The 15,947-nt window shown below is 36.6% G+C and overlaps 1 protein-coding gene and 1 long non-coding RNA gene across 31 annotated transcripts in view; both read right to left on the bottom strand.

The window, feature by feature from the left end:
• Positions 1-15,947, bottom strand: part of rimbp2b (RIMS binding protein 2b) — a 187,755-nt gene that overhangs the window by 169,108 nt on the left and 2,700 nt on the right. For all 30 annotated transcript variants that reach the window (XR_007187406.1, XR_007187404.1, XR_007187405.1 and 27 more), the window contains exon 2: positions 15,516-15,647. Coding sequence is in view for 26 of the 30 variants with exons in the window: in XM_048209372.1 (XP_048065329.1) it covers positions 15,516-15,647 (132 nt within the window). In the remaining 4 variants the exon portion in view is untranslated. The remainder of the gene's footprint in view (positions 1-15,515; positions 15,648-15,947) is intronic.
• On the bottom strand, positions 8,814-12,517 carry LOC125279564. Its single transcript, XR_007187408.1, has 2 exons — positions 11,781-12,517; positions 8,814-10,878 (listed from the first exon to the last, which is right to left on the bottom strand). It is a non-coding gene; the product is annotated as an uncharacterized LOC125279564 (long non-coding RNA).

The following is a 15,947-nucleotide window of genomic DNA, read 5'->3' as shown; positions in this document are numbered from 1 at the left end:
AGATATTCATGTGAAGAACATATTCTTCTATGTTTACTGAGATTCTGATAGTCAGTTCACATTATCTGCTCATTTCTCTGGTATTATTGTGTACAACTGTTTGCAGAGATGGCTACATCATTATATGGCACACAATTATTACCGAAAGTCTTTTTTTTTTTTTTTCCTCAGAATACCCGGCACTAAATGTTGTATAAAAACTGTGATTGGATGCTTTACAGGTTGGTCAGATGGCCTTGTTCTGTCTAAGATGGTGGTTCTTGGCCAGAATAAGCAGCCGTCCACTGTAAAGCCATTTAGAATAATAAAATAGCAAACAGGACAGCTTTCAGTAATGTAAGCTTAAAAAATACAACGTGTGTACATCGGTGGATGTGCAGACAGAACTAGAATTGACAAATATACGTCACATTAAGTTTATTAGTTTATGTTAAAACTGTGTAGTGCAAATGGATGGAATTTTTAAAGCAAGTAAAATACTTGAATTTAAGCCCGGTCTTTAATAGCATTCATAAACAGTAGTATTATACTATCAAATCCATTAAAATAATCATTATAAAACGGATAGCTAGTTCCGACCCTTGTTCCCGAAAACGTACAGCTGACCGCATTATATACTGTAAGTATCGCTGCGCCACTGAATACACTGTAAAAAAAATCCCAGTAAAATTTACGGTAAAAAAACGGCAGCTGTGGTTGCCAGAACTTTACCGTAAAAAATACAGTAGCAATGTAAAAAAAAATCTGTTAAATTTACAGTAAAATAACGTATTTCATTAACTGATATAATGTTAATTTACCAACCTAATGAAGTACTAATATCTGTTTTGTACCTTTATAATACACTGACAGTCACCAAACACAGTGGTGATAAGAGTCACATGATGAATCAAAGTTCATCACAAGTAGGGCTGGACGATTAATCGAAAAGTAATCGAAATCGAAATTCAGAACCTTCTAACCGACGTAATTTTCCCATGTCGGTTATTTCGGTTTTTTTATCCTGTTAATACTTCCCCCTTAAAAACATAACTGCGTGTGTAGCCACGTGACTCCGCCCAGTGCAGTCAGTGGCATAAAAGCAAAACACGGAGGTGAACGCCGGTTCAACACATAGTGATGGCGCACGAGCGGTGAGCCTTGCGTCTTGACTAAACTTTGTCAGTTGTATTTGTTTTATGGTTTGGACATTCAAGCGATTAGACGATCGGATGTGTATTATTAAATCGAGCTACCGCGCTCGCATAGATATATACATATATCTATGCCGCGCTCGCGCAGCTGCGTGTAGCACGAACACTCATACAAACAGCTGCGCAAAACGTGAAGATCGCGCGCACACAGAGGAACGCAGAAACTTGTTGTCAGCGCTGTCCTGTTATTTATCACTATAGCATCTATTTTTTCTACTTTTGAAGGAACTATTTACAACCCACAGCTTCACAATTAATAGAGAGACGGTATGACTAATTCACACACGCAATCACTACTGGTACTGTGCTAATTTATCTTTATCTGATTTACAACGAGCAGAAACCTGTAAGAAATGTTACAAACCATAGATAAAATAACTGCTGATAGTGAGCTATGATGTCAGATCACTCTTTCAACAGGAAAAAAAATATCCCACCTTAATAGTCAATCATAGGCTATTTACAGTAACCTGTCAGTGAACTATGAGGGTAAAAAAAAAAAAAAAAAATCAGAAATAAAATAATCGTTCATTAATTGTAATCGAGGTAAAATGTTCAATTAATCGAGGTTTTGATTTTAGGCCATAATCGTCCAGCCCTAATCACAAGCAGATTTTCCACAAGCTGTGAAGGACAACACTAATATATAGAAGGTGCACACAGTGTCATTCACACACACACTAAACACCATCATGGTAACATGCATGAAATTTTAAAAATGCAATAAACATTAATTTAACAACATTAGATGTAACATAAAACCCTAATGTACATAACTGATTAGAAAAAAATGAGAAAAACTAAGAAGAAACAGTTATTTCACTGAAAATATATAAAATGTGAAGTGTCACACAGGGAATTGTGGGAATGTCAATTTACGCTTTTTCCCTGTAAATTTTACAATGAATTGTTATTTTACACTTCCAAAAACTGTGAATTTAACGGTATTTTACTGTAAAATTACATTAAATGTACCGTTAGATCTATTACAGTTATTCATCGTATATAGTACGGAAACTTTATGTAAACCAATTGACAGTTTTTCACCACAGCATTTTTACAGTCTTTTACTGTTAAAATCACGGTCATTTTTTACAGTGTACTGACTATTTTTTCCAGCAGAAGGAAGGCATTTTAATGATTTTACTCCATGAAAGTTGCATTGATACATATTTTTCCACTCCTAATCATCATCATGCCTAACAACACCCCTTAGCTTCTTGGGGCTTATTGCTTTATTATAGAATGGTCATAGTTATAATTTTGTATTGTGCACTTTAATTTTACTGACAGTTGTGGCCAGAATTATTAGACGCCTTCATAAATATGATCAAAGATGACTCTAAAAATAAATCTGCATTGTTTATCCTTTTGATCTTTAATTCATAAAATTAGCAAAAATCTAACCTTTCATTGAAGGAAAAGAATAGAAAGTGGGGGGGAAATAACATTATGAAATAAATGTTTTTCTCCAAAACACGTTGCCCACAATTATTAGCACCCTTTTATTCAATACTTTTTGCAACCTCCTTTTGCCAAGAGAACAGCTCGGAGTCTTCTTCTATAACGCCTGATGAGTTTGGAGAACACCTGACAAGAGATCAGAGACCATTCCTCCATACAGAATCTCTCCAGATCCTTCAGATTCCAGCTCCATGATGGTGCTTCTTCTCTTCAGTTCACTCCACTCATTTTCTTTAGGGTTCAGGTCAGGGGACTGGGATGGCCATGGCAGAAGCTTCATTTTGTGCTCAGTGACACATTTTTGTGCTGGTTTTGATGTTTGTTTTGGATCATTGTCCCGACGGATGATCCAACCACAGCCCATTATAAGATTTCTAGCAGAAGCGGTCAGGTTTTGATTTTTTATCTGTTGGTATTTGATAGAATCCATGATACGATATATCTGAACAAGTTGTCCAGGACCTCCAGCACAAAAATAGGCCCACAACATTAAAGATCCAGCAGTATATTTAACCGTGGACATGGAGCACTTTTTATCCATGTGTTCACCAAACCCATCTGGTGGGTTTGCTGCCAAAAAGCTATTTTTTTAGTTTCATCTGACCATAGAAGCTCGTCCGTTTGAAGATCCAGTCATGTCTGACAACTGAATATGTTGGAGATTGTTTCTGGATGAGAGCAGAGGATTTTTCTTGAAACCCTCCCGAACAACTTGTGGGGATGTAGGTGCTTTTGATAATTTTTTTTAGGCTTTCTGAGATTCAAGACTCAACTAATCTCTGCAATTCTCCAGCTGTGATCCTTGGAGAGTCTTTGGCCCCTTAAACATTCCTCCTCACTGCGCATTAGGATGATTTAGACACGCGTCCTCTTCCAGGCAGATTTGTAACATCTTTAGTTGATTGGAAATTCTCAATTATTGCCCTGATAGTGGAAATGGGGATTTTCAATGCTTCAGCTATTTTCTTACAGCCACTTTCTATTTTGTGAAGCTCGACAATCATTTGCTACACATCATAACTATATTCTTTGGTTTTATTCATTGTGATGAATGATTAAGGGAATTTGGCCTTTGTGTTTCCTCATGTTTATATTCCTGTGGAACAGGAAGTCATGGCTGGACAATTTCATGTTCATGATCACCCCGGTGAGCTAAAAAAATTTAAATATGAATGGGAATATACTTCAGAGATATTTTACTCATAAAAAATTCTAGGGGTGCTTATAATTGTGGGCAACGTGTTTTGGAGAAAAACATTTATTTCTTAATGTTATTTTCCCCCCACTTTCAATTCTTTTCCTTCAATGAAAGGTTAGATTTTTGCTAATTTTATGAATTAAAGATCAAAAGGATAAACAATGCAGATTTATTTTTAGAGTCATCTCTGATCATATTTAGGAAGGGGTCTAATAATTCTGGCCACAACTGTACATATTAAAGTGAGAAGGACAATTAAACATTTATCTTTAGCCTTGATTTTCATTTTGTCACAAAAGTGAATATTAATACCCAAAATAATAATAGGATAGTGGTGCAGATCCTCTGTTGAAGACCCCTGTAGAACATCACTGGCTCTGTGTTGTGTTTGTATAATTAAAAATCAGAAGTGAATCGTGACTCTCATAGGAGAACCTGGATATAATCTGTATTTTTTATATTAAATCTATCTGCTTGGATTGATGACAGTCCAGATTGGTGATGCTGGAAGCGAAGAGTACCTATTCCAACCTTCAGATACGAAGCAAGCTGAATAGCTGGGCTGAATTCCCAGGACTGAGAGACAGCAGGGCTAAATAGAATGTCAAGGTTATCTCTTAGTAATGCTGGCCTGAGCTGGTGTGTTTTATTTGTCCCAATTAAAGCCAATTAAACAGCTGGAAATTACAGCAAGATCCCGACTCCTCTATGGGAATACTGGGTCCAGGCTCGATTTATTACACTATCATGAACATCAGGTTACATTGTGGAGTGTTACGTGATATAGGAGCTCCTTGGACACTCTGGCTTAGGGTGTTCCCACATGTACACAAGACGAATATGGTACATAAACTCATTATGGAAGCCCTTGGGAAGGCAGAGCTAAATGAGTATTTAAAAGAAACACATCTGGGAGAAAACAGTGTACGTCACAATAATGAAGAAAAGATCTGTTGATATTTCCATTTCACAGCGATTTTAAAAGTGTTAAGGTTTGGTGATATGATAACTATAACGCTAACTGTAACGTTTTAATAATCAAAATGTTTTTTTTTAAAATAAATCAAATGTAAATTCATGTTCCAGTTACACTTAAAGGGTTAGTTCAGCCAAAAATGAAAATTCTGTCATTAATTACTCAACCTCATGTCGTTTCACACCTGCAAGACCTTTGTTCAAAAAAAAAAAATAATAATAATAAAATAACGACTTTATTCAACAATATCTAGTGATGGGCAATTTCAAAACACTGCTTCATGAAGCTTCGAAGCTTTACGAATCTTTTGTTTCAAATCAGTAGTTCGGAGCGTGTAACTGCCAAAGTCACAAACAAAGTTCGAAACAAAAGATTCGTAATCTTCGAATCTTTACGAAGCAGTGTTTTGAAAGTGCCCATCACTAGATATTGTTGAATAAAGTCCTTATTTTGTTTTTTTGGTGCAAAAAATGTATTCTAATCGCTGCATAACATTAAGGTTGAACCACTGTAGTCACATAAACTGTTTTAAATATGTTTTTAGTAGCTTTCTAGGCACTGAAAGTGTTAATTGTCTTGCTGTCAATGGACGCCTCACTGAGCCATCGAATTTATGAAAAATATCTTAATTTGTGTTCTGAAGATGAATGAAGGTCTTACAGGTGTAGAACGACATGAGGGTGAGTAATTGATCACTGAATTTTCATTTTTGGGTGAACTAACCCTTTAAAGTTGCCACACATCCTGGTTAAATAAATATTACTTTACATTACATCAAAATAGAAAAAAAGAAGACAAATACAGTTCTATTTTGTATTTTTACTAGGGATGCATTGATTGTAATTTTCTTGGCCAATTCAGATTTCCGATTTTTTGTTAGTGTGACCTGCCAATACCGATTTTTGCAGATTGCAATTTTCTTTCTAAGAATTATAATTGACAGCATAGACAAGAATCTACTTTTCTTTAACGCAAATTATTTAAAAATAAATAAATAAATAAAAAGTCAGTAATAAAATAAGAACAAATTGCAAAAAACAGCACAAATAATTGATTTATACTCTTTTTAATGTCACATTTTGTAATATTTGCATTGTTTTATTTTTGTAATATGGATTATTTTTAATATGGCACTGCCTCCCTTGCCTCCTCAGAGGAAACGACCCTGAAGGAAAGATTTCATTGGAATCGACCCTCTAAAGAGCTTGAGCATTTAAAGCAACAGAAGACATAACTGATGTGTGCACTTACAATAAACAGAAAGATTATCTTTATACTTACACTTATCTTTATAATTATCGTTCTTTGTGTGAACGGGCCTTTAGTCCTCATTCATTGTATTTGCATTAAAAAGAGTGACTAGCACATTATTCAAAATTTCTCTTTAGATGTTTGGAACAACATGAAGTGTCATTTTCATTTCATTTTCGGATAAACTACTTTAAGTATGAACACACAAACACACCTACACACTAAAACATCTGTCCGTACACATAAATATAGCCTCCTCTATTATATTCGAAATTCATTTGTATGCAAACACCAGCCACTGACTGGCATCTGTCTTCTCTTGGTTAACACGCTCTCCTTCGCTCCACCTTCTTTCTCTTCCTCTCTGGTTCTCCATCTTTCTTTCTCTCTGTGCTTTCTTCCTTTTACCTTGTCCTCCACTCACATGCACACACATACTTCATAATTCAAAAGCATGTCCATTTCCCCAGCAACTGCAAACTGACTGCTGTCTGTCACAAATATCACAGCTCAGCACACATACAGAGTGGACACTAGTAAATCTAAATCCTCTTCGCTGTAGAAGAATCTAATATAATCCCAAAAACACAGCATTTCATGCAGAGCGAAAGAACGATGGATACGTAGTGACAAGCACCTGCCTGATGAGATTCATATGATGGGCATACAGTCCCAGAAAGGACATGTATGATCATAATGCACTTTAACCCCTGGCGAAGAACACCATAATGAGATCCCCGCTGAGCATTTCCATCTACTGGACCGCACGAACAAGGGAGGGGGATGCCAGTTATGTAATCTGGACATGACTGCCGCTGTTCATATAAGTAAGGCAGGGATGGAGGGAATGAGGCAGAGAGAGAGAAAGAGAGAGAAAGACACGTGCCCTGTACTGCCAGCAGGGCACTAAGCATCACCAGATCCAGATATTACAGCACAGTCTAAAAAATTGAGGTTCTTTAATGATATTATTAGTTCAATTTAAAATCATATCTACCTAATGAAGCCTTTTCATGCTGAAATGGTTCTTTGAGTTGAGGTTTAAGGTTCTTTAGTCTTGTACAAGGCTCTTGTTCTGCTATTGTAACAATTAATCTGATGGTATTTAAAACCATTTTTCTCACACACCGTCTGCTTCATGAAACCTGAATAAACTGTGATAGATCCAGAACCTAATTAGTACAAAAAGCATTTGAAGCATCAGGAGCACAGTTTATGTGACTTAATATTCAAACCATTCATCCTATCTCCTTCATACACTAACTACTATTAAAAGGACCAAAAAGGTCTATAATAGAGTGCAACAGTGCCCGTCTACTTTTTAAGAGGTTGCGGAAGTACTTTTTTCCCATTAATTTTTCCCATAGGGACTTTGAAAATGTCCTTTTTAAGGCATTATAAGCTACAGAATCCCATGTATGACATACAGGGAAAAAGCAAGATATTGTGTCTATGGTTTACCTAAATTAAAGGGAGGAAATTAAATTAGTACATTAATGGAAATTAATTAATGGTGCACTAGGTAAATTACCTTTATTACTAGATATATTTGTGGAGGTAAGATATAAAACCACCCTGTACAGCTATAATCAGCTGTTTGGCTGAGTTGTGTGTTATTAGTCATGTTTAATCAATCAAAGCATTTAAATCTTCTGTTTATTCAGCTACAGCGATATGACGCATTATCTTCTGCGGCAGGGCATATTTGCAGTTTCTCCGTGAGAGTACACGCAGGCTTTCAGATGGAGAAGCATTTACTACTGATCACAGAGCCGTACAGCTCTGACAAAGCTGTGCATAAAATAATCGCAACCTTTGCCAAATCGCGTGTGATTTAATCGCAATAAATCATGCAGCCCTATGTGTGAGTGGCATAGGTTAGTTGTCACAACGAGCGAGAAAGGTTGACATGAAGCACACTAAATCTCGAACCTCTGGGGTTTTACCACTCGAACCACTTGTTTTAAAAAAATGCAGAACAGAGGAGCTTCTGCATGCAAAAAGGGAACGTGACAGAGCTTGTAATAAAATGAGAATCAAGACTGGCTTGGCTTTTTTCAGAGATGGTGAGAACTGAGGGAAATAACAGATAAATTGCCATATGTAGCTCTCTAACAGAGTTCATTGTAAAGCATTATTTATTATTGTAAATTCATTATTTACAATATACTATTGTGAAGGGTCATTTCATTATGGTTGTTGTAGCGCTGTGCTGGAATATATTTTCAAGGAAGTACCCTGTCTATTAATTAATGAGTATAGCTACAGTAATGTCTTGAGGTAGTCAGCTTGAGATCCTTTCAATCTAAACTGGCTATAACAATGTTTTATGAGGAGTAGGATAACCATATTCATCCGCAGAGTCATGCAGTGCCGAAGCAAAACCAAAACAATATTCTTCCGCAAAATACAAGCAGTTTTGTTTTTTAACTGCTAGAGGGCCAAAAGTTACATAGTGTACCTTTAATAAAACATGGTTACAAATTAATACATCATGCGAGTAAATTCTTAATTTGTGGCCACAATATCCAATTTTTCTTCCACTAATCATGGGCGGGGCTCTGTGATAACATGAACCAAAACAGACAGATCACAACATTACAAACTTTGATGATTTCAAGTATTTGTCATTTCGACAAAAAGACAAAGCATTGCAAATGACAAACGGATAAAAAACGATGGAAAAATATAAAACTATTGATTTGAACATGTTGATTAAAAATATACCGAATCAATATATTTTAGGTTTATTGCAAAATATACATACATAGATACAAATATTTGAGAGCGTTTGAGAGTGTTGCAGTGCTTCATGGAAGTGGACAGGTGCTATAGAGTTTGTTTGGTGCAATTTGTTTGTTTTGATTCAATGGCTGGAGAGTTCTTTACAGAATCATGGGTAATGTAGTTTTTTTTCCCCCGCAAGGAATTACACTGTTAAACACAATTACAAATAAGTTGAAACAATGTGGGCTGATGGCTTCAACAAAAGCATATACCAATGAATAATAACCTCATAGCTCACAGTAGGTCTGTCTTTAAAGGTTTATAAGTTATCGTTAAAAATCTATTCCCCTATGTAGAATATAAATGGGATTTTTATTTCCAGAACCCGACTGTTGTACACTCTATAGTACCTGGAGAATGCTACTGTTAGCTGAATGGCTGATGAGAATGTGCAGTCCCAGACCCTTCTCTAGTCCTGAGCTGTGACGTAAAAGACAGCAGACAAGGATAAATTTAAGTCCATTTTGCATTTTTGAGCATTAGTAAAACATCCGCTGTAATATAATTAAATTTTGCAATAGTTAAAATATGTTTCTTGCAAACAATTGTGAAAGAGACATAAAAAGTGTGTAATTGGCCTTCAAAAGGACACTTAAATTGCTGTTTAAAATATGCATCATTAGTGGCGCACAAAATCACATATTTCACCTGCAAAAAAAGCTTCTATGTGCAATGCTCAAATCAAATGGACTGAACTAATTTTTACTAATAACATGACTGACAAAAAAAAAGGTGGGGGTTTGTAGACAGAGAATGCTGGGAAAGTTGAAGCTGAGGGTGTGTGTGAAGGGTGTTATATTCTTCTTAATATTCTATGAGCTCTGAGAGAACACATTTCACGTCATTGAGTCAAAGTGCCTTACCACAGCACAGCATTATACCATATTCATCTTTCTAATACAAACTAAATCATAAACACTGGAATTTAAAATTAAAAGCATCAATATTAGCATACATATCAGCATACTAGGTGTTGTATGATAATAGACAGCCTATTCCATAAAAGCTTTACTTAAATACTACTGCTAATGCCCTGAAGTTTGCATGAAGGTTAGGCTACAGGTTCACTTCCACAAGGCAAGATCCAAGATGTAAAAAATTACTGAGAATGCAATACTATATCATCATTGAGCCACTGAGTAAGAAATCTAATACCACAGTGCATTATTGTTCTTCGAATTAATGTACTATATGTCAATTTGTACAGAAAAAAAACGCCTGCTTAATGGCAATTACCTTACTACATGGTTAAAGACCACAAAACAATACTATCTGTACTATATGTATCTTTTCATTAAAGCAGTATATTCTTACTTTAATCTATACTTTCCACATACAATGATGTAGGCTAACAGATAAAGTCACATCACACTACAGGAAGATATATTATACCAGCGTTACACAATGTTATTATTATAGACTGTATTAATAATTAAAAAGCACATGGATGATTGTAATGACTTGAAATGGCATTGTTTTGGAGACTAGACCAAATGTATTTGATATAAAGCAATTAGAAGTAATAGAAAAACCATAACTAATAAACTGGCTGCTTAAAGAAAATTCTGATTGGATTTAATTCAGGATAACATCTGATTTGTGCATAAAATGTGTCCTTTCCCCAAGACAGATATTCACTGATAAAACAGATCGATCTGACATCAACTGATATGATGCTAACAATTAAAACTGTTTCACAAAAAAAAGTACTCCTACAGTATCATGGTGCATGATGATGGTGCTTTCATAATTATCATGGTACTAAACGATTACTATATTGAAGTACTTAAAGTCAGCATGAAACGGAAGTTGCAATAGTCTTTTCTTCCCTATTGTGACAAATATCCAAGCGAAACAGCAACAAGAAAATATGTAGGGCGGGACTTTATTTAGTCCATCAGGATTTGATTGGATCATTGTGGTTTGCTATTGCTGTGATGTCATGTGATTGACAGGTTGTCCCGCCCTCGCGCCAGTAAACACGTCATCAGAGAAGAGAAGAGATGTCGCTGCAAGAAGGAGGGGAAGTTATTTTGATATTTAAAGATTACGAGGGCACATGAATTTAAAAAAAAAAAAAAAGGAAAAAAGATGTGCACAGATAAATTTTATGAATTCTAAGTAATAAATTGAATAAATGTATACCATATAAAGTACAATAGCATTAAAACACTCCTTAATTATATAGTCGGCTCTGTTATTATATTTTAGCGTACTCACTTGTTCACACAACAGCTATAGCAAAATTTTGTGATTTTGAATTTTAGTTTGAAGTGTAGAGTTAAAATATATATATATTAATCATTTAAGAAGGGTTTTTAACTTGAAACCAACATTAAAAGAGAAAACACATTTGTGTAATTGGACTTTTGGCTGAGATATAACCCCTGTGACAACTAGCCCCGGCCTCACCTATCACTTTTAGGTTGTTTAAATAATAATAACATGTTAAAGTGTTACTAAAATAAAGGACTGTGACTGATTATGACAGGAATCTAGAGGGAGTTTGAAGAGCTCAGAAGTGGTGGGCTATCTCTTTAATAGTACAAGCTACTGTGAGATATTCAGCAGTGCTGCAATCTAAAATGGCTTAGGACAAAACTACCCCACACATCCATGTGTTTCACTGGCAGAGAGATCCTGAATAATGTTTTCAGCACATTTAATATAGCATGCGGACTACCGTCTGTATTTATAAAGAGGTTATAGTGCAGACGACCGCACGAGCACGAGCCATAATGACATTTACAACCAAAGCAGCAACGTAAACATATAACCGACTAAACAACCGTATTATAACACATTTAAAGGCATTTCTGACCAAACCATCCAAAACCTCACCTATCAACACAACATGCTCTCAGATCAGCTGAGCGCGTGCACGAAAACAAGCGATGGACAGCGACTCTACCTCTTCCGCCGCTCCTCCGTTAAAAGATGATTCCCGTAAAGACAGCCGCGTCCAACTGTGTCATATTAAGGGGCGGCTGACGGCTCCGGTCCGCTGTCCGTGCTATCCGGGCTTAAAACGGTTCATTAGCGACCGTCGGGAAGAGAAAAGCGCTCGAGCGGGCGGTACTGAGGAGACCGCACGCGCGCGCACTCACTCACTCACTCACTCACACTGCTGGAAGAGCGCAGCACACGAATACACTCTGCCTTTAGCGCGCGCTTTAAGCGCTCTTCATCTGTATCTGTGTGCTGGATCAACGCAGAAGATATGTGAACACCACTGGCCTGTTATATATCTCTTTACCACACACGCTCACAGAAACACGCAAAAGTGCAGAGCCAGTGCAGCTCACAGCAGGACAGTCGTGCGTTGGTTCACTTTGAGACCTCTGTCATGTAAATACACATCTCTCATGCCCAGTGCTGCGAATCTGCATTTTCTGCGTTATCTTCCAGGTGAGCATCACCCATCCGCCCTGGAGGGCCATGACTGGAGCTGACAAGGTCAAATAAGGTGTTTTTGAATTCTCTCTCACACACACTCCCTTCCCCCATCACTGGCCACATTTACGTAAACATTATTTTCCCATTAAGGTCAATACATCAGAACATTCCTGAATACTTTAGAGTAATTCAAACACTTCGGTTCTCATTCACGTCCTTTAAAGTGAAAAGGATGAAAATTCAAGGATGAAAATAAAAATTCACTTTGTTTTCTAAATGCATCCTATTGTCATCAATGTATATGTGTGTTTTTTTATTTTTTTTTTATTTTTTAGCTGTTTACATAAATATCATAACTCGACCTTCTGATGAAAAACGACTGGTGATGTATGCTGGACTTCTCCAATCATTTAGTCCATTTAAACCCCTTGCCCCTTTCTTACAATTGACTGTAAGCTCACATTTAAGATCCTCCTTCATCCAATCAACAACCACTGGGTTTTTCTTTTTCAATAATCCGTTTCACTCGGATGTTCGTCACAACACCCAAGATCTGTTGCTACTTCGGTTACAACGTAACTTTAATGACAACATACCTCATCTATGCTCAAAAAATGTGTTTCTTCAATAGCTCAACTATTCACTTTCTGTGTGACCCAGAATTACCTTCGTTGAGACATACGCAGATTAAAGTTGAGTTAAAATGGATTTCACAAATACATTTTTTTACACACGCCCAAAATCTGATTAATATAGGAATAAGCATATGCAAGTGGCCTGATTCAGATTTCAAGAAACTGGAATATTGGATTCATCTTATGGAAATCAGGTTAATATATTTATGTCACACTTACATAATGACAAAATTCTGATAAACATTAGAAAATATATATACACTGCCCTCCAAAAGTTTGGGAAACACCCCTGGCAAAGTGTGGTTTTGGATGATATCAGCATAAACCCTTATCATTTTTTAGTGCAAATGCATTACAGTAACTTGACATTATCATTGAAGACCAGCAATAATAATTTTCATTTTGATTACATAATAATGGCAATATATACATGTCAAAGTCAGACATGTCCCTTTGCCAGCTGTGATGCCTGGTTACTGGTTTAAACTTGGCCTAGGTTTGTAAAAGATGTTTGGGTCAGCACACCTTAATAGCTTCAACAATTTATTACCAATTAAGTTTAGAATACAATGAACCAATTAGAAGCCAGTTTAGGTCAGATGGCTGCTAATGGTGGATATTTTGATGAATCGAAAAGTGGTCAAGTTTTTTTCTATGTATAAACTGTTTATGTAATAAAATATGTTTTCGTAGTTTGTGTTGTCCCTTATCAGTGCAAAATTATCACAAATTAAAAAGGATTCATGTTAATATTGTCCAAAACCCCACTTTTCTAGGGCGTTTCCAAACTTTTGGAGGGCAGTATATATATATATATATATATATATATATATATATATATATATATATATATATATATATATATCAGTATGACAAATGAGAAGGGTGTCTGAAGAGTAGTAGTATTCAGAAGATATTCTGTGTGCAACCAGTGGACACTTTACTATCCCATGAGGCCATGGGTCAAAGAACATCCGGGTCAGAAGACAATTCCAACATGGCAGATGTATTATGCCCGGGAATGTATTCATACTAAACATCTGCATATCTAAGGAACATGCTTCATCAGTGGTCGAGAATGTAGAACATTATGTCTGGGTATTACATGCTTTAACAGATATCTGCGATTTGACTGCAAAAGATGGATTTGTTAAACAGAATCCCTTGTGAGAAACCCTGTGAACCCTCTCTCTCCCGTTCTCATGCGTGCTCGCTTACTCTTTCCACCAGTGAGTGAGCCCGACCAATCGTTTATCTCCCACTGTGCAGTGGCTGGACCGTTCCCAGCAGCCCCGGCCAATCAGAGATCAGGGATGCAGGAGCAGCAGGGTATTAAGGAGGATTATTTGGACAGTTCAGGGTTTCCCCAGGTTTTGCAATGAAACAATAAGACAAGACTGCCCTCTGTGCCCCTCACTGGTATTGCACAATTACTAAAATGCCAACAGAAACAAATGAATGCCGTGCATAAATACAGCAGCGTGTCCAGCAAAGACGATGAGATTCAAGAAAGAAATATACATGGAAATAATACTACAATCTCTTAAACTAGATGGAAGAACAAGCTTGATTTGTTTGGATACTCATTAGACTGCTGCCTGGCAACCGTAGCAATTATTAAGTGGGCTGTCATTCTCCTGTTTCTGTCCCTGTCTCCCTTAGTCTCTCCCAAAAGAGCCCTCTGCTGTCTCATGGGACATCTAGCATTGCATAACCACAGCCAAATATGGCAACACTCTAGTATATAAACCTGCACTGATTCCCATCTCTAAAAGGCACATCTAGACCCTGAGTACATCGCAGGGCTGATTAACATCTCTAAAACACTCCAGCCAAGTAAATGTTATTTGCCCTGAGTATAAGTGAGCAATTTCCATCCTCTTCAGATCTGAAGCAGAAAACGTGTCTGTTCATAAGCACTGTAGGTTAAAGTGAAGGATCGATTTTATCTTTGTTAAATAAGAGACTGGAGCTGACTGAATGGATTCTTTGCCACAAAAAGACCCAATGGTATGTACAATTTGATCTTTCGCTAAGCTTCAAATGATAAGGTCAAATGATAAATATTGATCTGTTACTCAAAGAAATGCCACAGGTGCTCCTAACTGCACAGAGCTTACAACAGGTCATTCAAGTGACTTCAGAAAGACAGGGATTTTTTTTTTTTTTTTTTTTTTTTTTTTTCTGAAAGAACAGATGGAGGGTGTGGTGTAAAGGAGGGGTGATAAAGGGTAGAGGAGGGAGTAGGCCAAGTCCTCAGAAAACCAAACCATGATCAGGGCACAGACTAATCCAATAATGCCTAGACCACAGCTATGCGGTTGAAGCAAAACTACAACATTGCTGGCAGATTAATATATTAATTTCATTTCTAAACCAAGCTAATCTCAAAAACATATACAGTACAGTCCAGGGCTGTGTTTCCCAAAAAAATTGTAAGCCAAGTCGATAGTAGAACCACTGCCACCAATGGAGCTACCATGCTTTTGGAAAATGCTCCAAGGTGACGAGATATATATATATATTCTAGTCCACACAACATCTACAAACCAAGACACAAACAATCAATGATAATCTATGCGGTGGTGCATTTTTTGATTAACCCAAAGTCTTACCTTATCCTTGGTCCTGCTTGGTCCATTGGTTCTGTTAGAGATGACTGACAGCTGTTTTTGGACCCACTGTAACTCCCTTTGGGGCTGTTTTAGTACCTCCACCTCACACTGCCTTTCCACCCCCATCATCTCCTACAGGACAGATTCACATAGGGAAAGTTATAACAGCATCAGTTTAACTAACTAGAGGTAAAATTACTATCATTCTTGATCACTATCCTCCTGGTGTGTCAGTATAAATATTAAGTCTCTGTCTTAGTCTCAAATATAAAGGATTTACAAAACAAAAAAACGAATAAACAAATAAAAATTTATAAAATAAAAACAAACAATTTTGAGATGAGTAAAATTCCACATCTGGCTATAATTTTATTAGTTATCATGTTAATAGATGCTAAATAACAGAACTAGTGCCTAATATTACATTCTTTT

This window comes from Megalobrama amblycephala, linkage group LG12 (assembly GCF_018812025.1).
Source record: "Megalobrama amblycephala isolate DHTTF-2021 linkage group LG12, ASM1881202v1, whole genome shotgun sequence".
Lineage (NCBI taxonomy): Eukaryota > Metazoa > Chordata > Actinopteri > Cypriniformes > Xenocyprididae > Megalobrama > Megalobrama amblycephala.
Note: the sequence above shows the minus strand (reverse complement) of the source record. Positions and strands in the feature narration are given on the sequence as shown.